The 25,404-nt window shown below is 45.7% G+C and overlaps 1 protein-coding gene across 1 annotated transcript; it reads right to left on the minus strand.

Annotated features, from left to right (window-relative positions):
* Positions 1-226: 226 nt before the first annotated feature.
* Positions 227-25,404, minus strand: LOC124678525 (wall-associated receptor kinase 4-like). The gene is made up of 4 exons (XM_047214398.1): positions 24,419-25,404; positions 2,264-2,755; positions 1,786-1,935; positions 227-1,702 (listed from the first exon to the last, which is right to left on the minus strand). Exons 1-4 carry the CDS (start codon positions 25,332-25,334, stop codon positions 531-533), a joined length of 2,730 nt encoding a protein of 909 aa, XP_047070354.1. The 5' UTR covers positions 25,335-25,404; the 3' UTR covers positions 227-530.

Consider the following 25,404-nt stretch of genomic DNA (forward strand, 5'->3'; position numbering starts at 1 on the left):
CAAAAAATGTGAGGGTGCGCAGAGCGCACATGCTCTCTCACACTTTTCTCTTAAATTATACAATGACCAATGTTTATTTTATTTTAGAACCATTACAATTTACAATGACCAATTGTGAGATGCACAAGTGGATAGCATATTACTCCAATATTACCGAGATGCAAAATTACAATACCCAATTGTGAGATACGAAGGTGGACAAGTACCTTATTACAGCATTAATTAGTTATTGAGATGCAAAATCATTGCCTAATCGTGAGATACAAAGGTGTATCAGTAGCACATTACAACATTATTTTGATGCAAAGAAAATTGGCCAGCCATATCAACCTGAATAGCGAAAACCGTTACTGAGTGTAAGTGTACTACAATACAATATACGGTATACATTGTCGTATCCATCAAAGGGACGGAAAATTGAAACGGATAAAACCAGACAATCCAACAATCTACCGTGGTAGAGTCGCCGATGCCATGAACTCTTGCTCCAGACTATAGCAGTTTTGCTCCCTTTGAGAAGGTAAATTAGCTCAGTTCCCTATACCAGCTTGAACACCCAATAGCGGAAGGTTGACTTGCCTTTGTCCACTTAACAAAGGTTGCATATCTTCACTTGTCACTGCAACCTGAGATGATCTTAACCTTTTGGATCGGATATGCTGCAGTTTCACCTCCACTTGTTTCATAGTCGGCCTCTCTACACCTCGTAGTCGCAAGCAAGTCTCTGCAAGACTAGCGACATCATTAATCTCCTCAGATGTTGCTTCCCCCAGAACTTGAGCAGCCACTATATCTGCAAGTGGTTTCTCCCTCATCTCCCAAAGAAAGTAGTTGGACAAGTTTTGCTTTAGGCCAGAATCACTTGTAAAAATAGGCTCCTTTCTCAACAACAACTCTACAAGTACTACACCAAAGCTATAGACATCACTCTTCTCATTTAGCATGCCCGTGTGGTAATACTCTGGATCCAGGTACCCAAAGGTGCCTTGTATATTCGTAACGACATGAGTTTGGTCAATAGGAACCAACCTTGAAGCACCAAAGTCCGATACTTTCGCGGTGTAATTTCCATCCAAGAGTATGTTAGTAGACTTCACATCACGATGAAATATCGATACCGAAGCAGCTGAGTGGAGGTAATAGAGTGCTCCTGCAGCTTCTGCAGCAATTTTCAAACAATCATCCCATGACAGAACAAAACTGCTAGTGGTATCGGCATGGAGGATTCCAAATAACGAACCATTTGGGATGAAGTCATATACTAGCAGTGGGACTTCAGTCTCAAGACAACATCCGAAGAGCTTCACGATATTTCGGTGATTTATGTGTGAGAGGATGGCAACCTCATTGATGAACTGACTAATCTCAATTTTCTCAATGACTTTAGACTTCTTTATGGCCACTACCCGTTGGTCAGATAATATGCCTTTATAAACCATGCCATGTCCTCCATGACCAACAATTCGTGTGGCATCAAAGTTATTTGTTGCCTTTTCTAACTCTGGTAATGAGAAAATCTTGGTGTTGTCACTCGCATTTTCATCAGATGATATCAATTGTTCGAGGAGTAGACCTTGGTTTTGCCGAAAGTGCTTTCTTCGTAGTTTCTTTTGGATGTCTTTTTTCCATCTACGGATGAAAAATATTACAATCAAGATGAAAAGTAGAATTCCAAAACCAACGCTAGTCCCAATGGCGATACCTGTAATGATTATACTTGTCATTACTATATCTAGGATTTCATTTAGCTCATTACGATATAATTGATTGTGTAGTAAAACTCACCTAGGACCAGATTTTGTTCGTTGGTCGTTCTGCACCTCCTTGTTGCACCGTCATACACTGTTTTTCTAGGACATTCGGTGCAATAATAACTTCCTATATTGTTATGGCAAGTTCCATTACATATGTCTTGTATGTTGCACTCGTTAACATCTGCAACAATAAGTAACGCGAGAGGAAACACATAAGCAATGTTGTTAAATTTCCATATGGCGGCCATACTACAAGAAATTCAAACATATGTTAATTTTACCTTTGGTGCAATTAACATTTTAAACAAACTCAAGCAGACGTACATGTAGAAAAATTTGAGCACTTTCTCACATATCTATGGTTTTTATTGTGTTTGAGACACACAAGACAAGTATAATTCCTTAAAAGATGTGCGGGCACCCATTCATTATGGAATTTTCATAACAAAGAGAGGATTTTCATAGTATTTCATATTAGGAGGTGCATAAGAGAGGAGGAGGAGGTGTACCTTTACACCCATCCATGACATATGGATTCCCATCAAAGCCGGACTTACATTTGCAGCGGTAACCGACATATGTTCGTGCGGAGTTGACACTCAAGCACGCACTATTCATGCTAACACATGCATATCCCGATCTATTTTGTTGTGCCTCCTGGCAAGTTAAGTCGGCTACGGCCCACTGCTGAGATGCTGATTCCTCGGAGGCAACATAGAGTTCAGGTTCTCCAAAAACACTGTGCGAAAGTACTTGTAGAGCATATGAGGAGCCGTATTTAACATGCAATATCCCATTGTTGATATTTATGTGGCTTACAAGACTGTACTCATCTGCTGCACCAGTGACAAGGAATTGGAGGGTAGATGTTGTCGAGTTTGTACATTTGAGCTGAAACAACATCCTTGCAGAACATCCTTCTTCTAGGCCGAATGGGAAAGGAACACTGATGTTCCCACACCATCTAGAGCAGTTGGTCTTCCGTTGTACTGGAAAATACCCTGATTTGAGACAACGACATGTCAATTTCTATCGTTATGTGTACCAAATTCCCGTAAGAAATTTCAGTAAGTAGTTTATTATGAACAGTGTAGATGAACCAAGAATGAGGGAGATAGCACGCACTTGTTAGAATGAATTCCGCCTGCACGACTCGAACACCCTGGTAAGTGGTGAGGTTTTTTTAGGGGGTTGTTGATACTCACGGCCATGACCAACTGAGCTGTCTTCACTTAATTTCCTACCAAGTGGTTTTTGGAAAAGGTCTATAGGGACGCAAAGCCCACCTGCTATACTGGTGGACAACACCACGAGAGGCAACCAACACAACCTGCTGAAGCAAGCTACTCACGATAGTGAAGGGCCCACATGGACGAGACACCACACCAGACCATAGCACAAATATCGTTGCGCTGCCAACATCATCAGAAGGCAGCTCACAGTCTGAGCCACACCGCAAGAACAAACCAGCCACAGGCACAAAGCAAGACACCACCTTATTAGGAACTTTGAGCCGATCGATCACTAGAGCTCCGCTGGGAACCTCACAACACTGAAGGAATGGAGAATCTAGAAGGACCAGAGTGAAATTCGTAAATATCAAGCACACGCACGCCAAGGAGAGGGACATTCAATAGCCGGGATCGTCAAAGCAACACTGATGTGCCGCAAGCAAAGATAAAAAACGATGCAAGACTAGGACTAAGCATGCGACACCAATGTACTGCTGCCAACATAAGAAGTCGATGCAGTGTCGAGGCCACCCCAAGATGTCAGGCAACTACACCAGTGCCACCAGAAACACAAGTACATAACCCAACTTGCTAGGAGCAGAGCCAAATGATGACCAAAATGCAGCAGAAAAAATAGTACATCGCATATCGGGCCCCAAGACTATACCCCAAGGAGGAAGAACGACTACGGATGCAAAATTGTCCTCCGCGATGGGGTGGGCCATCCCCCCGTTACTACTTCAGAAGGCTCTAGAGGGTCCATGGCATTGTGTCCTATTACCGGTGGCGAGTGAGGGATGGCATGACTGCCGGAGAAAACCAAGCCGCCTTCAGTCATGAAGGGTGTTGGCGTTTCGCTCGGGTTGCTTGGTGGGGGCTAGACTTGGGTCTACTAGATCGAATTATGTGACAGCTCGACGTCTTTCTTCCTCCTAGGAGCATCACTTTTGGAGCATGCGCTAGTGGGGTCAGAACATGGAGCCACATGGCATCTACCACATCGATGATGACTGTCCTCAGCAGCGTGGCGTAGAGGGGTCTGTTGCGGTCAGAAACCCACCGGCGGGCAGCGACTGGCAACACCGTAGAGCCGGGAACAACTAGGGCTGCGGCTGGCCCCAGTCCCTCAGAGCGACGGCCCGCAAAGCCTCCTCGGTCGGACGTCCGATGCTATCGCAAGGGCGTGCCACCTGACCTATACTTGGCCAGGAAGGTGTTGGATGATGCCTCGCTTAGTTTCCTGCATGGCATACACGTAAACGTTGAATGCGAGCCTCGATCGGCTCTCAGGTTGTCCTGTGAATCGGCTCAAAGAGCCGATCCACCCATGATTCGTACAAGGTGTCCGAATATATGGTGGTCCTGCTTGATCAAGATAAAGCTAATGCGATCTACGACGATTTAGGGTTTTCACCGCATAATCGGATCATCCTACTCACGATTGGGCCTCGCGCTCGCGTACGGTGACCGTAAGCCGATCCTAGACAGGGCCTAAAAACCAACACGAGGTTGATCCCCGGAACATCCTGTCTAGGGCTAGCAAACTCCACCCTACACGCCGCTGGATCCTCCAACCCTTTGTAAGGCCTAACTATTGCGGATGTTAAACTAATCCTTGCAGAACAAGGAGCAACCGTAACAGATCAGATCTACTAAACTATGATCAAGCGGGTGCCGCCCCTACACCTAAGATAGGTGTAAGGGCGGCTAGATGTATAAGGGTTGCACTACGACGAGCATATGAAACGAAGAACAATGCTAACCCTAACACATCTAAGATAACTACGTTGCTCGCCATCAAAAAGGCTTCAGAGACGAGCAACGCATGAACAACGTGGGTAGGCTTGTGCTGCCTAGATCGCAAGATGCGATCTAGGCAGCATGGTGCTTACCGGAGAAACCCTCGAGACGAAGGAGTTGGCGATGCGCCGAGATTTGTTTGTGTTGAACGTTTGTTGTTTATTTCATAAACCCTAGATACATATTTATAGTCCAAGGGACTTTCTAATTCGGGCGTGCACCTAACCGTGCACGGGTAAAACTCTGACTCCTAACCGACACGTAATCTAATATGTTACAGATACAAGGGCAAACTAGTCCAAACTTTGCATGTAAGGCCGATTCACGTATTTCTTCTATATATATTTTTTCAAGTCTATCTTGATCGCGGCCCACCTCTGACTCGGTCAAATTCTGGTGATAACACATGCCCCCCTGGTTTTGGAAATGTCATTTCCAAAATCATCATGCTTATCCCTCATCGGGTCATGTCATGGCGTCTTGCCTCCTTGACTTTATCACCAATCTAAAAAATGAAGGAATGTCTTCACTTAACCCTGCCGACAGCCAGAGTCAGGCACTCCCCAAAAGAGCCGATGGTATCACATCAGCCTCTACGATAAAACGGGAGCAAGGCCAACCTAACTGCCTCTCCAAACGGTAACCTGCGCCCTTCGTCTGAGAAACTCAGATCCCCAAATCGCCGCCCAAACAGTTCTACGGATCTCAGATCTCAGCCGCGCCGTCCCGATCCCTCAGCGCATCCAATGGCGGAATCATCCAACGCCAACGCCATGGTCTCCGGTCTGAAGGTAATCCTCAACAGCCCCCTTGCCACATGCATCAATGTCAGGAGTAAACAGCAAACACCTGAATTAATGTTCTATTCCACTATCAATTTTAGGTCTCAGACATCCTGCTGCCACATCCTTCTCTCGCAAATTCTATGTGCCTCGGTCCTCGTTCTTCCGAGAGTCCCGCCCTCTTAATTTCATGCGAAGCTAACATGATCCCCTTCGTGAATCAGAACTTAGATCTGACCTCCTGGGCCGACCGCACTGCGAGCCTGGCCTAATCCCCCTGAGGGTTGGGTGACATGGTACACCAGAGTATCCAAAGCCCATTATGCCACCTGGGAAGCCATAGGGATAGCCGATGCCCTGTCATTATCATTATCTCCTCTTGAGAAGAATGAAAATATTCTGAAAACCATCGGCTATTTCTGGTCTGACGCACTGAACTGCTTCATGTTTGGCCATGGCCCTATGACACCAACCCTGCTGGATGTGACCATGATCACAGGCCTAGACATTGCATCCCCAAGCCCTTCTGCATTCAAACTGCCGAAAGTCCCTTTCACCCTTTCTTCTAAAAAGAGTGTACCGGTTGGGGTGCCTACCTCAATCGTTATATGAAGACCAAAGGCCCTGTGACGAGAGAGAACACACAGCCTTCACGAACTTTTGGTTGGAACACTTCATATTCGTGGCCCATCACTTGCCCCTACCAAGAATTACCTTTCCCTAGCCTATGAAGCGGCCAAAGGCACCCATCTTGGCCTAGGCAAGCTGTTTCTTGGAGAGGTCTATCGATCTCTTCAAGCGATGTCCGTCAAACTTGTTCTCTCAAAAGACGAGTTAAAAGCGGCGGTCCCCGGTGGTTTATTCGGTTATGGGCGCAGCTATACTTTGAGAACCGGATCCCGGACTTCCCACCTTTGACCTCCTGCACCTTTCCGGATGCTAACGGAAAGGATATCCGATGTACCAGCTATGGCCAAGCTTTGTATGGTCTCCCGAGCAGCGAGCTGATCCCTAAGGAAGCGAGCGGGGTGGTTCAAGATCTTCTTCCAAGGTTTGGACAACCCCCTGTTCTTTCCTTATACTTGAACCGGAGAATTTTGAAAATCCGGTCTCCTTTCGATTGGATAACTTTGCCGATGACGATAGCACCCGAGCATCTGTATTCCATCATGATTCGCCCTTGCTTCCTCCTGTTGGCATGAGTACCTCGAACCGGATCATCAAGCCTGGTTATGAGTGTTATCAACCGGTAGTGGTAGCCCGACGGCTCGGTCTCGGGCAGGTGCCTCCACACTTCTTCTTACACCACCGACGACAAGCGGAGCTGAGCTGCCCGACATCCTTGCGGCCAAAGGTGTTACACCTTCTTTGATGCTTTGGCCATCCCAATTCCCCACAACCTCCGTTTCTCCTTCACTACCGACAGTTTCGAGACTTGGTGGTCCATGTGGAAAACCCATGTCTTCAGAAGGGCTTTAGGACCGCTGTTGAGACAACTTGATGCCGAGTACGACATCCCCGCAGACCGGGTACCATCACTCAAATATTTCTTGTAGCTTGCTTATGGTAATTGTACGTGACTGACTCCATCTCCGGCAGCAACAAGATGGCCCGGCTCCCAAGCAAGCCGATGGCTCCCCCTTCGTATTCCTTCCTCCGGCCCCGGTGGTTCTCTTCCGCGAGCTCGCCATCTGCGAAGAAAGTCATAATGCAGAGCCAGCCGATTTCTCCGAAATCGGCTCCCAAGAGTAAAGCAACTTCGGGGCCAGTTGCCCCCCGAGCCTCGACTCAGGCGAGGACGGCAGTGAGGAAGGTGGCTGTCAGGAAGACCCTGAATCGCAAAGCTCCTGCCCAGGAAAGCTTGCACGTAAGTTGATCCGCATCTTGATCGAACACATTTGCCTTCCCAACCTTTGTAACATGGTTGTACCTCTTCTTTCAGGCTTCCACTGAAGAGAACTCCAGTGAGGGAGCACGAGTCCGAGTCCAAGGGACTCCTCCCGAGTGATACGAGAGAGATCCACCACACGAGCCGGACGGATTCGCCAACGTCGGCTTCTCGGAAAAGGTCGACTTCCGAGCCTGCTGTCCTGCAGGTTCCGATCCAAACGAGGTCACGCATGAAGCGTCGATGCGTCAAAAGGGCTCGCACAGGCCCACAAGTTTCCTCGCCGAGCCAGGGAGTTTCAAATGTAATACCCTCAACAGCTCGTGTTCCACATCGTCTTGTCACTAATTGGATTGCCTCACCATTTCCCTTGCAGACTGATGGGACTTCTAGCGGGGACGTTGAAGAGGTGCCGATGCCATCTGCTGCCCTTGGCCTATCCAACTCGCCAAGCATGACTGACCAAGTGGCTAACCTGGCCCAAACTACCGCAAAGCCGATTGTCACAACATCGGCTTCCCTTCCTTTCTTGGGAGAGGTAAGCTCGACTCTTTCTCTCGGGCCTACTCTTTTCCTTTGTCGTATGCTCATGCTTGCTCTTGCTCGTGCGTCGGGGTGTGATCCTTCAAGCTTGGCGACGTTCGACCCCGACTCCATCGAGCCAGCTGTTCCCAAAGTAGGTGAAGAGCCGGACCCTAAGCGCGGTCGATGGCCCGCTCCCGGCGTCTCAAAGTTTTGCTCTCCTCCTCGGTCGATACCACTGGTCGAGAACCCCGAGGCAATCAAAGGCATCCTCGAGGACATCCGGCCCCGTCTCCCGGTGACGCTGCAAGTTAAGCTTTGGCCGGCGGTGTCTTTGTCGGTTTTCAGGTCAAGGGTGCAGTCGGCTCGCCAAAGGATCACTCTTCGCCGCGCCCAACTCCCGTTGAGAGCCGATATTGCAGACAAATGTCAACGGCCCAACGAGAAGAAAGCCGCTTTAGACGCCAAGACCGCCACTTCTACTCGTAGTGTCAAACTTGAGACCTTGCGCAAGGAACTGGAGGACCTTGAAAAGAGGGCCCGGGAGACCAAACAACTTATCCAAGAGGAGGAATCCCTCATTGCTCGCTCCCAAGAGGAAGCAAAAGGTCTCACGGCTGATCTGAAGACCGACCTGGCTGAAATTCGTGCCCTGAGCAGCCAGCTGGTGATGGGAAGAGACGAGGACGACGAGGCCGAGATCGCCGAGGTGGATCGAATCCGTGCCGATGCTCTTCACGCCCTTAATGCTTTTCTTCAGTAGGGCCTCCTTGTGTAAACTGATGCATGTAAACTTGCTTCGCTGTACTTGTCAAAATCGACTGCCGTGCATCGACTTTCTTATCACTCTAAATATTTTTTTTTACTGGCCAATTTCCCTATCGGCCACCAATATTCCTCCGCACATGCTCAATGGTGTCGCGCACGCTCATATGATTACGTGCCCCCGAGCCGATTCTGCCCGAGTAGCTGCCGACATCGGCTCTATGGTTAGCCAAGATACTACGATGTGAACGTCGGCTTTGTTAGGAACAATATGGATTTCTTCCAGTGCATCAGCCGACGCATCCCATTGCCCATTAAATCAACGTTAGACCGAAAGCAAGGTGAGGATGATTTTGGCCGATTCCTAGAATCGGCCTCTATGTTAGTAGGTCGACGAAGGTCTGGCTATGTTTCTTCACAGATCTTTGGGGCCAATCTCACGGATCGGCATTACCGCGTTTGTCCATACATAGTGTCGGAGCCGGTCGCGCGGAGCGGCTTCTTCCTTGTCTCCGCCCTTACCAGGGTGGTGCCCGATTCCTATCATGTTGATGTCTTGGCTGGCACCCTCCAAGGTAAGTGCGCTCCACTATGTGAATGGTGGACGCCGGTGGAAATTGGTACTCCTGGTGCTGCCAATGCGCATGGCAACGGTGGACGGGCCTGGAGCGCACTTTCATGGGAGAACCCCTTCCACCTGATGCCACGGGAGCGGGCTCTGTGGAAAGAGCCGATGAGTTCGGCTTCGAGGATTGCCTTGACCTCGTCAGTCAGATCCTCGTGCTTGACCGGAGTGCTTTCCGCCATCTCGGATGTAGATGGCGATGCGGTGGATGTCGAAGATGGTCCCACCGGGCGTGCCAGAATGTGTTGCGGTCAGAAACCCACCGGCGGGCAGCGGCCGGCAACACCGTAGAGCCGGGAACAACTAGGGCTGCGGCTGGCCCCAGTCCCTCAGAGCGACGGCCCGCAAAGCCTCCTGGTCACACGTCCGATGCTATCGCAAGGGCGTGCCACCTGACCTATACTTGGCCAGGAAGGTGTTGGATGATGCCTCGCTTAGTTTCCTGCATGGCATACACGTAAACGTTGAATGCGAGCCTCGATCGGCTCTCAGGTTGTCCGTGAATCGGCTCAAAGAGCCGATCCACCCATGATTCGTACAAGGTGTCCGAATATATGGTGGTCCTGCTTGATCAAGATAAAGCTAATGCGATCTACGACGATTTAGGGTTTTCACCGCATAATCGGATCATCCTACTCACGATTGGGCCTCGCGCTCGCGTACGGTGACCGTAAGCCGATCCTAGACAGGGCCTAAAAACCAACACGAGGTTGATCCCGGAACATCCTGTCTAGGGCTAGCAAACTCCACCCTACACGCCGCTGGATCCTCCAACCCTTTGTAAGGCCTAACTATTGCGGATGTTAAACTAATCCTTGCAGAACAAGGAGCAACCGTAACGGATCGGATCTACTAAACTATGATCAAGCGGGGTGCCGCCCCTACACCTAAGATAGGTGTAAGGGCGGCTAGATGTATAAGGGTTGCACTACGACAGCATATGAAACGAAGAACAATGCTAACCCTAACACATCTAAGATAACTACGTTGCTCGCCATAAAAAAGGCTTCAGCACGAGCAACGCATGAACAACGTGGGTAGGCTTGTGCTGCCTAGATCGCAAGATGCGATCTAGGCGACATGGTGCTTACCGGAGAAACCCTCGAGACGAAGGAGTTGGCGATGCGCCGAGATTTGTTTGTGTTGAACGTTTGTTGTTTATTTCATAAACCCTAGATACATATTTATAGTCCAAGGGACTTTCTAATTCGGGCGTGCACCTTGATACGTCTCCGACGTATCGATAATTTCTTATGTTCTATGCCATATTATTGATGATACCTACATGTTTTATGCACATTTTATGTCATATTCGTGCATTTTCTGGAACTAACCTATTAACAAGATGCCGAAGTGCCGGTTCTGTTTTACTGCTGTTTTTGGTTTCAGAAATCCTAGTAACGAAATATTCTCGGAATTGGACGAAACGAAGACCCAGGTTCCTATTTTCACCGGAAGCATCCAGAACACCCGGGAAGGACCGGAGGGGGCACCTGGGCCCCCGGACCATAGGCCGGCGCGGCCCGGGCCCTGGCCGCGCCGCCATATGGTGTGGTCACCCCTTCGACCCCCGACTCTGCCCTTCCGCCTACTTAAAGCCTCCGTCGCGAAACCCACGATGCGAAGAACCACGATACGGAAAACCTTCCGAGCCGCCGCCATCGCGAAGCCAAGATCCGGGGGACAGGAGTCTCTGTTCCGGCACCCTGCCGGAGCGGGGAAGTGCCCCGGAAGGCTTCTCCATCGACACCGCTGCCATCTCCACCGCCATCTTCATCACCGCTGCTGCTCCCATGAGGAGGGAGTAGTTCTCCATCGAGGCTCGGGGCTGTACCGGTAGCTATGTGGTTCATCTCTCTCCTATGTGCTTCAATACAATAATCTCATGAGCTGCCTTACATGATTGAGATTCATATGATGATGCTTGTAATCTAGATGTCACTATGCTAGTCAAGTGAGTTTTACTTATGTGATCTCCGGAGACTCCTTGTCCCACGTGTGTAAAGGTGACAGTGTGTGCACCGTGTGGGTCTCTTAGGCTATATTTCACAGAATACTTACTCACTGTTATGAATGGTGTAGTGAAGTGCTTATTTATATCTCTTTATGGTTGCAATGTGTTTTGTATCACAATTTATCTATGTGCTACTCTAGTGATGTGTTATTAAAGTAGTTTTATTCCTCCTGCACGATGTAATGGTGACAGTGTGTGCATCCGTGTTAGTACTTGGTTTATGCTATGATCATGATCTCTTGTAGATTGCGAAGTTAACTATTGCTATGATAGTATTGATGTGATCTATTCCTCCTACATATGCATGAAGGTGACAGTGTGCATGCTATGTTAGTACTTAGTTTAGTCTTTTGATCTATCTTACACTAAAGGTTACTAAAATATGAGCATTATTGTGGAGCTTGTTAACTCCGGCACTCGAGGGTTCGTGTAATCCTACGCAATGTGTTCATCATCCAACAAAAGTGTAGAGTATGCATTTATCTATTCTGTTATGTGATCAATGTTGAGAGTGTCCACTAGTGAAAGTGTAATCCCTAGGCCTTGTTCCTAAATACGCTATCAGTTGCTTGTTTACTTGTTTCTTGCGTTACTACTTGCTGCGTTACTACTTGCTTGTTTATTGTCTGGGCAAAGCACTTTTCTGGTGCCGTTGCTACTACTTATTTATACCACCTGTATTTCACTATCTCTTCGCCGAACTAGTGCACCTATTAGGTGTGTTGGGGACACAAGAGACTTCTTGCTTTGTGGTTGCGGGGTTGCATGAGAGGGATATCTTTGACCTCTTCCTCCCTGAGTTCGATAAACCTTGGGTGATCCACTTAAGGGAAACTTGCTTGCTGTTCTACAAACCTCTGCTCTTGGAGGCCCAACACTTGTCTACAAGAATAGAAGCTCCCGTAGACATCAAGCACTTTTACGGCGCCGTTGCGGGGAGGAAAGGTAAAAGGCACTCATACTCCGGTCCCAGGTAAAGTACTTTTCTGGCGCCGTCATGTGTGTGCTCGAAGCTATTTCCTTTAGATCCTGCAATTGCATCTTTTTGTTTCTTGTTTACACTAGTTTGGCATAATGTACAAGAGTGAGCTTCTTATTCTATTTCCTGATTTAAAACTTGGATTGTTTGATGCGAAAATTAAAAAACCTATGAAATCTTATTTGCATGCTGGGTAGTAATATTAGTATGAACGCTTTGAACACCATTGTTGATAATGATATAGAAAGTTCTAAGCTTGGGGAAGCTGGTTTTCATGATATTTTTAGTTCCCCAAGCATTGAGGAGAAAATTTTCTTTGATGATACTTTGCCTCCTATTTATGATTATAATGATAGTGGTCTTTTGGCGCCACCTACTATGGAGAGTAAATTTTGTTGTGATTATACTATGCCTCCTATATTTGATGATGAGAATAATAATGATAGCTACTTTGTTGAATTTGCTCCCACTATAACTAATAAAATTGATTATGCCTATGTGGAGAGTAATAATTTTATGCATGAGACTCATGATAAGAATGCTTTATGTGATAGTTATATTGTTGAGTTTGCTCATGATGCTACTGAAAGTTATTATGAGAGAGAAAAATATGGTTGTAGAAATTTTCATGTTACTAAAACACCTCTCTATGTGCTGAAATTTTTGAAGCTACACTTGTTTTATCTTCCTATGCTTGTTACTTTGCTCTTCATGAACTTGTTTATTTACAAGATTCCTATGCATAGGAAGCATGTTAGACTTAAATATGTTTTGAATTTGCCTCTTGATGCTCTCTTTTGCTTCAAATACTATTTCTTGCGAGTGCATCATTAAAACTGCTGAGCCCATCTTAATGGCTAAAAAGAAAGAACTTCTTGGGAAATAACCCATGTGTTATTTTGCTACAGTACTTTGTTTTATATTTGTGTCTTGGAAGTTGTTTACTACTGTAGCAACCTCTCCTTATCTTAGTTTTATGTTTTGTTGTGCCAAGTAAAGTCTTTGATAGTAAAGTAAGTACTAGATTTGGATTACTGCGCAGTTCCAGATTTCTTTGCTGTCACGAATCTGGGTCTACCTCCTGTAGGTAGCTCAGAAAATTAAGCCAATTTACGTGCATGATCCTCAGATATGTACGCAACTTTCATTCAATTTGAGAATTTTCATTTGAGCAAGTCTGGTGGCCTAATAAAATCCATCTTTACGGACTGTTCTGTTTTGACAGATTCTGCCTTTTATTTCGCATTGCCTCTTTTGCTATGTTGGATGAATTTCTTTGATCCATTAATGTCCAGTAGCTTTATGCAATGTCCAGAAGTGTTAAGAATGATTGTGTCACCTCTGAACATGTTAATTTTTATTGTCCACTAACCCTCTAATGAGTTGTTTCGAGTTTGGTGTGGAGGAAGTTTTCAAGGGTCAAGAGAGGAGGATGATATACTATGATCAAGAAGAGTGAAAGCTCTAAGCTTGGGGATGCCCCGCTGGTTCACCCCTGCATATTCTAAGAAGACTCAAGCGTCTAAGCTTGGGGATGCCCAAGGCATCCCCTTCTTCATCGACAACATTATCAGGTTCCTCCCCTGAAACTATATTTTTATTCCGTCACATCTTATGCACTTTGCTTGGAGTGTCTGTGTGCTTTTGTTTTTGTTTTTGTTTGAATAAATGCTTGTGTGGGAGAGAGACACGCTCCGCTGGTTCATATGAACACATGTGTTCTTAGCTTTTAATTTTCATGGCGAAGTTTCTTCTTCGTTAATTTGTTATATGGTTGGAATTGGAAAATGATACATGTAGTAAATTGCTATAATGTCTTGGATAATGTGATACTTGGCAATTGTTGTGCTCATGTTTAAGCTCTTGCATCATATACCTTGCACCCATTAATGAAGAAATACATAGAGCATGCTAAAATTTGGTTTGCATAATTGGTCTCTCTAAGGTCTAGATAATTTCTAGTATTGAGTTTGAACAACAAGGAAGACGGTGTGGAGTCTTATAATGTTTACAATATGTCTTTTATGTGAGTTTTGCTGCACCGGTTCATCCTTGTGTTTGTTTCAAATAACCTTGCTAGCCTAAACCTTGTATCGAGAGGGAATACTTCTCATGCATCCAAAATCCTTGAGCCAACCACTATGCCATTTGTGTCCACCATACCTACCTACTACATGGTATTTCTCCGCCATTACAAAGTAAATTGCTTGAGTGCTACCTTTAAATAATTCAAAATTTATCATCTCTTATTTGTGTCAATGTTTTATAGCTCATGAGGAAGTATGTGGTGTTTTATCTTTCGATCTTGTCATTTACTTCTGACAGACTTTCACAATGGACTAGTGGCACATCCGCTTATCCAATAATTTTGCAAAAGAGCTGGCAATGGGGTTCCCAGCCCGATTAATTAACTTGCATTAATAATTCTCTTCACATGTTTTGCTCTGATTCATCGGTAAGCAACTTAATTTTGCAAATAGACACTCCTTCATGGTATGTGATTGTTGGAAGGCACTCGAGGATTCGGTTAGCCATGGCTTGTGTAAGCAAAAGGTTGGGAGGAGTGTCATCCATAAATAAAGAAAAACTAAACTAAAGTACATGTGTAAACAAAGAGAAGAGGGATGATCTACCTTGTCTGGTAGAGACAACGTCCTTCATGGGAGCCGCTCTTGAAAGTCTGGTTGATGAGGTAGTTAGAGTGCCCACTACCATTCGTTGACAACAACAAACACCTCTCAAAACTTTACTTTTATGCTCTCTTTATGTTTTCAAAAACCAAAGCTCTAGCACAAATATAGCAATCGATGCTTTTCCTCTTTGAAGGACCTTTCTTTTACTTTTTATGTTGAGTCGGTTCACCTATCTCTCTCCACCTCAAGAAGCAAACACTTGTGTGAAGCTGTGCATTGATTCCTACATACTTGCATATTGCACTTGTTATATTACTCTATGTTGACAAACTATCATTGAGATATACATGTTACAAGTTGAAAGCAATTGCTGAAACTTTATCTTCCATTGTGTTGCTTCAATATCTTTACTATAAATTATTGCTTTATGAGTTAACTCTTATGCAAGACTTATTGATGCCTGTCTTGAAAGTGCTATTCATGAAAAGTCATTGCTTTATGATTCGAGTTGTTTACTCATGTCATTACCATTGTTTTGATCGCTGCATTCATTACATATGTTTACAATATGATCAAGGTTATGATGGCATGTCACTTCAGAAATTATCTTTGTTATCGTTTTACCTGCTCGGGACGAGCAGAACTAAGCTTGGGGATGCTTGATACGTCTCCGACGTATCGATAATTTCTTATGTTCTATGCCATATTATTGAGATACCTACATGTTTTATGCACACTTTATGTCATATTCGTGCATTTTTCTGGAACTAACCTATTAACAAGATGCCGAAGTGCCAGTTCCTGTTTTCTGCTGTTTTTGGTTTCAGAAATCCTAGTAACGAAATATTCTCGGAATTGGACGAAACGAAGACCCAAGTTCCTATTTTCACCGGAAGCATCCAGAACACCCGGGAAGGACCAGAGGGGGGGGCACTGGGCCCCCAGACCATAGGCCGGCGCGGCCCAGGCCCTGGCCGCGCCGCCATATGGTGTGGTCACCCCTTCGACCCCCCGACTCTGCCCTTCCGCCTACTTAAAGCCTCCGTCGCGAAACCCCTGATGCGAAGAACCACGATACGGAAAACCTTCCAGAGCCGCCGCCATCGCGAAGCCAAGATGCGGGGACGGGAGTCTCGTTCCGGCACCCTGCCGGAGCGGGGAAGTGCCCCGGAAGGCTTCTCCATCGACACCGCTGCCATCTCCACCGCAATCTTCATCACCGCTACTTGCTCCCATGAGGAGGGAGTAGTTCTCCATCGAGGCTCGGGGCTGTACCGGTAGCTATGTGGTTCATCTCTCTCCTATGTGCTTCAATACAATAATCTCATGAGCTGCCTTACATGATTGAGATTCATATGATGATGCTTGTAATCTAGATGTCACTATGCTAGTCAAGTGAGTTTTACTTATGTGATCTCCGGAGACTCCTTGTCCCACGTGTGTAAAGGTGACAGTGTGTGCACCGTGTGGGTCTCTTAGGCTATATTTCACGAGAATACTTACTCATTGTTATGAATGGTGTAGTGAAGTGCTTATTTATATCTCTTTATGGTTGCAATGTGTTTTGTATCACAATTTATCTATGTGCTACTCTAGTGATGTGTTATTAAAGTAGTTTTATTCCTCCTGCACGATGTAATGGTGACAGTGTGTGCATCCGTGTTAGTACTTGGTTTATGCTATGATCATGATCTCTTGTAGATTGCGAAGTTAACTATTGCTATGATAGTATTGATGTGATCTATTCCTCCTACATATGCATGAAGGTGACAGTGTGCATGCTATGTTAGTACTTAGTTTAGTCTTTTGATCTATCTTACACTAAAGGTTACTAAAATATGAGCATTATTGTGGAGCTTGTTAACTCCGGCATTGAGGGTTCGTGTAATCCTACGCAATGTGTTCATCATCCAACAAAAGTGTAGAGTATGCATTTATCTATTCTGTTATGTGACCAATGTTGAGAGTGTCCACTAGTGAAAGTGTAATCCCTAGGCCTTGTTCCTAAATACTGCTATCGCTGCTTGTTTACTGTTTTAATGTGTTACTACTGCTGCGTTACTACTGCTTGTTTACTGTCCTGGGCAAAGCACTTTTCTGTTGCCGTTGCTACTACTTATTTATACCACATGTATTTCACTATCTCTTCGCCGAACTAGTGCACCTATTAGGTGTGTTGGGGACACAAGAGACTTCTTGCTTTGTGGTTGCAGGGTTGCATGAGAGGGTTATCTTTGACCTCTTCCTCCCTGAGTTCGATAAACCTTGGGTGATCCAATTAAGGGAAACTTGCTGCTGTTCTACAAACCTCTGCCCTTGGAGGCCCAACACTGTCTACAAGAATAGAAGCTCCCGTAGACATCACACCTAACCGTGCACGGGTAAAACTCTGACTCCTAACCGACACGTAATCTAATATGTTACAGATACAAGGGCAAACTAGCCCAAACTTTGCATGTAAGGCCGATTCACGTATTTCTTCTATATATATTTTTTCAAGTCTATCTTGATCGCGGCCCACCTCTGACTCGGTCAAATTCTGGTGATAACAGGGTCATAGCGGCGGACTTGTGATGAAGGATGTGCACAGGACGGTGGCGTTGTTTGGCGTCGTAGCGCCGTCAGAAGCAGACCTTACAAGGCCAATTTTTTGATCCCTCCTGGGATGGATTGGCAGATGACATCTATGGCAGCTTTAGGAGTATGCGCATACAATGCGCATTGTGGGTCTTGCTGAACCGGTTTGTGCTCCTGTCTCACCGTTGGGTGGATTGATGATACTTGTGGAATTCGACGATGTGCAGGTGTGATGTCATGGCACGTGGCCCGATCATTAAGTTTGTAAGTGTGTTGTGCTAGCTGCCATCAATAAGGTGGTTTTGGTTGATGTGTATTTATTTTAATAAGAATTTATAGAATAATATAATAGAAAATGTTGTTTGCATCGTTTTGAAGTAGAGGCCGGACTTTTCAACCTCCCTTTTAAAATAAGGGATTTCTATTTTCGTGTCCCTCCTTTGTTAGATGTACTCAGTTTTCCTCGGTATCGAAACATTTCCTCACTTTTTCCCAAGCTCTTGGCTCAAACGCTCACAAAAGCTTGAACGGAGGATTGCTTTCGGGTCAAAGACCTTGACCATCACCGGGATCGCGTGCTGGTGAGTGGGGATGCGTTGGGCCCATTCCCGTAGTGCCACCGCTGGCCCACAATCTCTCTCACAGCTGAAGCATTTGACTGTTACATGCTCACTAGTGGGCCGCCTTATAAAGGGAAGATTACGAAGGTGCAGACAATGATAGGTGGGGATGGTACATGGGTACGAGGAGATCTTGAGAAAGAGCTCCATAGTGATTGCATGGATAAGTGTCATGCAAGTGTTCCGAGATGTGAGCAACTAACAAGAAGCACCATAGGAAGCGATACCATATGTCTTAGATAGGTAGGAAAGGCATGCATTCGACGGTATCAAGAATAGGATATGCGGTGGTGGACATCAAAATCAACCTCCACTCTGTTGTGATGGTGTCGGAGGCAAATGCGAGCAATGGAGAGAGAGAACTAGTATCTCTTTGTTCTGGCGTGGACATATGGGTGCTAGGGAAGTATGGTGGCGCATACAAAGAGCACAATGTGGTCTGTGCGTGTGTGTATTTTGGACCATGTCGATGTGTACACGGCTCGCCCACAGCGTGAACTTGACACACACAGAGGGCGTGGAGTGGTTAGCGTGGCTGCAGGGGTGCCAATGCATCGATCATGCACGATAACTCATTTTGCACGACCAACCTAAGCCCATAGCGAGATCTTGGCATCAATCATGCACAACCAGAATTGACGATAGGCGCGAAATAAATAATTAGATGCATGCCTAGTTTTCACTAAAAAATTAAGTGAATGTTAGTCTTCTCTCAGAACTACATAAAATATCATCCAATAATTCGGCATTTGATCTTGTTGTTCACTTAGCATTTCTTAAACGCTGGTCCAGTGAAGACAAATGGAGTTGGCATTTGATCTCATTTTACTAAAACCAGAGAATTAAAATAAAAAGTAGTAAAGATAATACTAGAGGTATTGGATTCACTAGATGCATATGCGAGATATTTTACTCTAGTGAATTAGAAGCCACTAGACTCTAATGGGTTGATATAATATAGAGTGATTTATCATGTCAAGCACATGACTTTTACAAGCATAGAATGTAGAAATTTATTATATCTAGGAAAGGAATTCATGAAAAGACACCTAGCCTCAAGTCTTCCATTGAAACCAGAAAGGTATAAGTATATCTTTATGTCTCATGGAGAAACCAAACTTATACAACTCTTGAACACTTAGAAATTACAACTAGGACATGTTAATTTTGTCCTATGAAATCTTGATCTTATATATTCTACACTCAACTCGATCCATTAGAGCAAAATATAAATAGCTTTATTTTCTCACCACCCTTTGGGATTATTTTGTTCCCAAATTTTTATTGCAATAGTTTTTCCACCATCCTATATTTTTGTTGAGGTATTGTACATTCAAAGTCAAATTTTTTAGGGTGGTACATGGCTTAACTTCTTGTCCCTATATTTTTTTGAGTAATTGTACATTCAAAATCAAATTATTTAGGGTGGTGCACGGCTTGACTTTTTGTTCCTATATTTTTTTAATTGATTAACTGATTATACATTCAAATTAAAATTATTTATCGTGTTAGTGCCTCCGTGACAAAATCTTCATTTCGCATCGAGGAGGTGGCCAGGATCGGACGAGGGAGAGAAGGGGTGGCTCACTAGCCACGATCACCTAACACACAAATATATAGAGAGAGGGGTGCATCCACGATTCTGCCCATTAGATCACATAGAATAAATGGCGGGTCTCCACAATTTGCGTCGTCTGGATCAATAACGACGTAGTAGCCAAGTTGAGCACAAGTTTACACCCGAAGAAAAACTGAGTACAACTAAGGTACCAATGGTGCGCATATAGAAAATAAACTAAGGAATTCAAATTTTTGGAACTTGGAAATAGGATATGTTTCTTTTGTACAAAGAAATACATCTTAGCCTACATGAAATTATTGCAATTCAAAGATACATGAGTGTGCCAAATATGACCTCATTAAGATAAACTATGTTTTGGGATGCTGGTTTTGGGGAGGGGATTGAGTCAAATGACATACATCTTAGTAACTAGTAGCTCATTTCGAGAAGTGGTATTCAGAAAAATTCATTACTCTATGTTTCTTATTTTTCCTAGGTGTTACGTCACATAATAAGGCTCCATGCGTAGGTACCATTATATTTGTGCCTAAATTGACTCCAAACTAACCGTAAACCAAGGAAAATCGGCAAAATTTCTGTAAAATACTTAGAATATCTATGAATCTTTTTATCTTGGCCTAGGTTAAAGTGTTTGTAACTCAAAGATACACAAGTGTGCCAAATTTTGGCTCATTTCGACAAGGTTTGATATGTTTTATAAGCCATTGTCCCATGTTGACCACCCTCTCTAGGTTAAAACTGAGTATAGATAACTAACCATGGGTATCACTGAGCAACACAAGCTTCTGTGGTGCAGTTGCGCAGTTTCAGGTGTAAATGGTGCAATATCATATGCGTGTCCACGGTAAACTGTGGAGCAACGTGTGCACTTATCCGCCGGAGCACAAAATGTCGGCAATATTATATGGATATATAAAGGTTCTCTCTATCTCTCCACCTCCCCAGTCCCATTATTCCAAGGGAAAACACTCATCCAGGTAAAACAAATGTTAGAACCCTCGCTCACTGTCATTCGCTCACGCAACCACTCCCCACCACCGACGATGGAGAAGAAGAACGCGGTGGCCGTCGCAGACTCCGGAACCATCGGTGCAACCGATCAATTGGTCCAAGCAGAGGCCTCTGTCATTGCAGCTGCTGGAATCCAAGACTCCGCCCCCTGTCGATGGAGTCAAGGCCCATGTCCCCGCTGGCGATGAAGAACATGGTCGTGGGAAGCGGCTACTGGATTGGGATCCATACGCGGAGGAGCCCTACGTCGCGTCGTCAAATCCCAATGACACATACATGATGCAAGATCGGTCGTTTCTAACTTGGGTTTGGTCTCTTCATTTTGTGGTAGATTCCGGCCAACCGTGATCGCATCTGGTAAATAGGGTTAGGCCATCCTCGCATAAGGTGCCTAGGGTTATTTCTAGCACGGATCTATAATCTCGATCAATAGTTGATATTTGTAGATTTGGGGATTAGGGTTTAAACTCACTCGGTTAATTTATGCAAGTAATTAAACTAACTCGGTTAATTTATGCAAGTAGATAAACTCACTTAGTTATTTTATGCAAGTTGGACATGCAAATAATTATACTCACTCGATCATTTAATAAGATTTGGGGATTATGGTTGTGTCTTTGATGATTTGTCGTCGATGATTAATTGTTGGGAACCCAACCTTGTACATGATCTTTGGTTCACTAACTTTGTCCCTAAAAAAATATGTCCCGTCTTAAACTGAGGCTGCCTCATTCCTTTTCTATGTTCATATCAGAATCATCTTTTGGTTGACTCTTTCCATCACTCTGCAGTTCAGTCATACTTTAATGCTACTATGTCATAAGAAGACAACGATCAAGTTTGGAGCGATGTCGAGTCCTTCTACACGAATGGTCGTCACATCTTGAGGAGGCTCGAGTCAGGAAAACTCGACAGCCACTGGGTTGGAGACATGTACAGATGCCCTTCTGCCAGAGGTCTATCGGCACCGACTTCGACATCATTATGATGCATGCTGAATCCCTTGGCTCCACCCGCCCTAAGGTGGGACAAGATGTCAACATGTACGCCTTCATGGCTAAGCACAAGGTGTTTGGGATTCACATGTGTTGCCTGAGGGGTGACATAAAGCCTCTCAAGATCACGTCGCCGAAGTTTGACGGTCCAGGCCACGAGAAGGAGAGGAAACGACATCGGTTGGAGGCGATGAGGAGGGGTTGAAGAATCTGTTACTGCTGCTTGTTGACTCTGTCTGGGTTGACCAATGTCTATATGTGTTGCTGGTTCATAAGCAACTTATTTTGTTCAAATATATAAATATATACAATAAATCAGTAAGTGTCACGGAGGAGGGGCGGATTTGCCAACGCGTTATGGGACGTCTTGGTGAAGCGGCGATAGCGAAAAGGACGGCGAGGGAGTCAGTCGTCACGGTGGTGCCCGATGCATGAGATGTTGTTCGTCGAGACGGCCGACAAATTGAGCAGCGACGGAGGGGTGTGAGGCGCGGGGGGGGGGGGGGGGGGGGGAGGCGTGGCGAGAAATAAAGGCGGGAACCAACCGTTCTGGATGTGGTCGCCGCCAGGTGGGTACCCCCCCTCCACTTCTCGCTCTGTCCGGTGCGCCCCAAGCGTCCCCTGTGAAGCGGGGACGGCCTCAGGACGCCGAACGTCGTATTAGGCCACGCCGGGCGGAAAGGGACTTTGAGACGTGCTACTAGAGCCGGTTAAATGTCCGGCGCGCCAAAAAAAAGTTTGAAAAACGTTTTGGAGGACGTGACTTGAGATGCTCTAATTCAATACAAATGTATTACCTACCCTGTGTAGAGTAATAATGAAGCTTAAACACCAACCAAAATTGGAATTCAAATTTTTGTTTTTAAATTGTTCTGTAATGGCTGGGATTTTACCGCGGTAACAAGAAACCCGATCCCCCTAGAAAAAAAAACTTGGAGCCAAAACTTTTGGTTCATTTTGATATGTTCGATCCATATATTTTTCAGAAGGCAGGATGCCCTACGTTTTTTCAACTTCGTAGAAATGAGGCTGTCACAAAAAAGCCCACCACAATTAGGATCACTATAACAAAAAAAAACCATCACAAATGCATTTTGTGACAAAAATAACCAGCTGCATTAGGTAACATTTTTTCAAAAACCACTGAACCATGCTAACGAGGTTTCAGGCCTATGGTGCTAAAATCTGGAGTTTTTCTTTGTTGTCTCCACAGGACCCATATGTCAGCTCCCTCGCTGCAGTTCACCTCCCCTGCTCCACCTGGCCACTCCCCCAATCTCCAGAGCTCGCCGCCGGCTGCCTCCCCAAGAACGCGGGCCCCGCTCCCAACATCCAGAGCTTATCGCCGGCCGCCTCCCATGCTCTGCCCGCCCTTCCTCAAATCTAGAGCGTGCCGCTCGCGCCTCCCCTACGCAAGCCACGCAGGTCGCGCCTCCCCGCCCTAGAGGGGGAGCTGGAGGGCGTGCTCAACGCTAGGGCCGAGCCTCGCTCACCGTCGGGTTCGTGTCCAATCACGCCGCCGTCTGGGGCCATGCCACGCGCGGGCTTGATGTACGCGTCAGCAAGTCCTTGTCGCCACTGCACAACCACCCCGTCCTCTTCCAGCCGTGTGACCTGCCGCTGGTCGAGTTCGAGCACCGCAGCTTCGAGTACTACCTGTTCCTCCGTGAGAAGATCACCGCCGACCTGCTCCGGGATGTGGCTGTGCACGGGCGGATCGGCGATATATGGCTGTGCACGCCGTTACACATGCGCGTGAGCTCCAGGTCCAAACACCACCTGGGAGCTCGGGCACGCCAGAGCTGGTGAAGAGGGCCAAGTCCTCCTCCCGCGCGGCGGAGTAGGGGAACGATAGGATGAATGCGGGGCCGTGGTAGGAGGCGCCGTCCTTCCGTTGGTAGAGGGATTTCTGCCTCACTAGGAGGGAGTAGTAGGTGAAGCATGGCCACTCGCCGGCGCGTTTATTGAGATAGTCATCGGTGGACATTTTTTTAATAGACAAAAAAGAGGGTGCTGGTAGATAGTTTCAGAGAATAGCAAAATAATCCAGAATTTTGAATAGTCTAACATATGTCGCCCGGGACCGTTACTGCAGACTGAATCATCAGTCTTATACCTCTTTAGCATGGCTTTGACTAGCCACAATAGAAGTATCATATGTAGTATCATGCATGTTATGTTGGGTAAAATCTTATGTGATACATCAATTAATGAGGACAGATGTGAGACTAGTATCATAGGTATATACTGTATAATAGCACGTAAAACTAGAGATTTTAGTAGCAAACACATTATGTACACATATTTGCATTGAGATTCTATAAAATATTAAATATGATAAAACTATGATACCATTGTAGGCCGGTGTTGTATCATAAATTAGTATTATATGTATGATAACAGTTTATGATAATTTCCAGTGCAACTAGTCTTATAATCGGGTTCAGTGTTTTTTGAAAAACAGTTACCCAATACAGGGTTTTTTTTCAATCACTAAACGTAAGTGTGGTGGGTTTTTTTTTCTAATTTTCTCTGTAAAAATGTAGTTATTGTTTTGGTTAAACAAAAAAATTAAAGAAATTTGGCTGTGCATACACACTGTAAGAAAATAAACTTATTTTTTCGGAGAGATTAATTACCTTTGTCACGTGAACATCCATCAGTTATGTATGGATTGCCTGTGTAACCATCTTCGCAAATACAATAATAACCACTGGCGTAGTATGATGGACCATCAGTGTAATCACGGCTATGGTTGCCAAGACATGCATAATCTGTCCTGTGCCGAAAGGTGCTAGCAGGGCCGGGTTGATCAACGACGATGCCGCCCCAGCTAATACCGCCATCAGCGGTAACCTCAATTGAATCCCATATGGAGCTTTGGTTATTATTGTGCTCTTTGAATTTTGGTTCTCCAATCTTTTGGCGGACAAACATGATCTCGAAGGCGCCAGCATTCTCGGAGGAGAAGGACTTAACATAGGTGGAGCAACATCCTGTGCCGTTGCAATTCTCCCGAGCCACCCAGCCCGTGATGTCTTCGTCAGGACATGTAGCACTGCACTGTCTCACCGTATTGTTCTTGTCAAGCACGAGCATGTCGAAGTCGCAACCGGTGAAGTTTATTTGTAAATCATGGAGGCTGAAGGATCTCCCAAGATTCCAGGACATGTTGTACACATCGACCTCAGGTCTCAAGGAGATGGAACGGGAAAACGATACCTCAATATATGAGTCGGGGTCGATGGGGATATCCTCATTATCCTGGTCGACCTCCGTGATGCCGTCGTTCATGAAGAGCCTGGGAGCATGCGAGGAATTGTGGTTTTTGCAGATGAGCTCAAAGTCTTGCGACCGGAAGCAGCCATGCCCGACGCCGAATGGGTACTGGAAACTCACGTTCCCACAGCTCTTCTGACAACCGGCAAGCGAGGCGGTGGAGGGAAGAGCCGTCCCGTTCGCCGGTTGGCTTCTTTTCACGCCGGATGGCCGCACCGCTGCCGGCTGTAGCAGCAGCAGTGGGAGCAACCAGGAGACTGCGTGGAGGAGCCTCATGTTCGTCCGCCCAATATTCAAGGTGTATAGATGAACTAGACACGCAGGATTAGTATATTAGCTAGTGGAG

The sequence above is a fragment of the Lolium rigidum genome, chromosome 7 (assembly GCF_022539505.1).
Source record: "Lolium rigidum isolate FL_2022 chromosome 7, APGP_CSIRO_Lrig_0.1, whole genome shotgun sequence".
Taxonomy (NCBI): Eukaryota; Viridiplantae; Streptophyta; class Magnoliopsida; order Poales; family Poaceae; genus Lolium; species Lolium rigidum.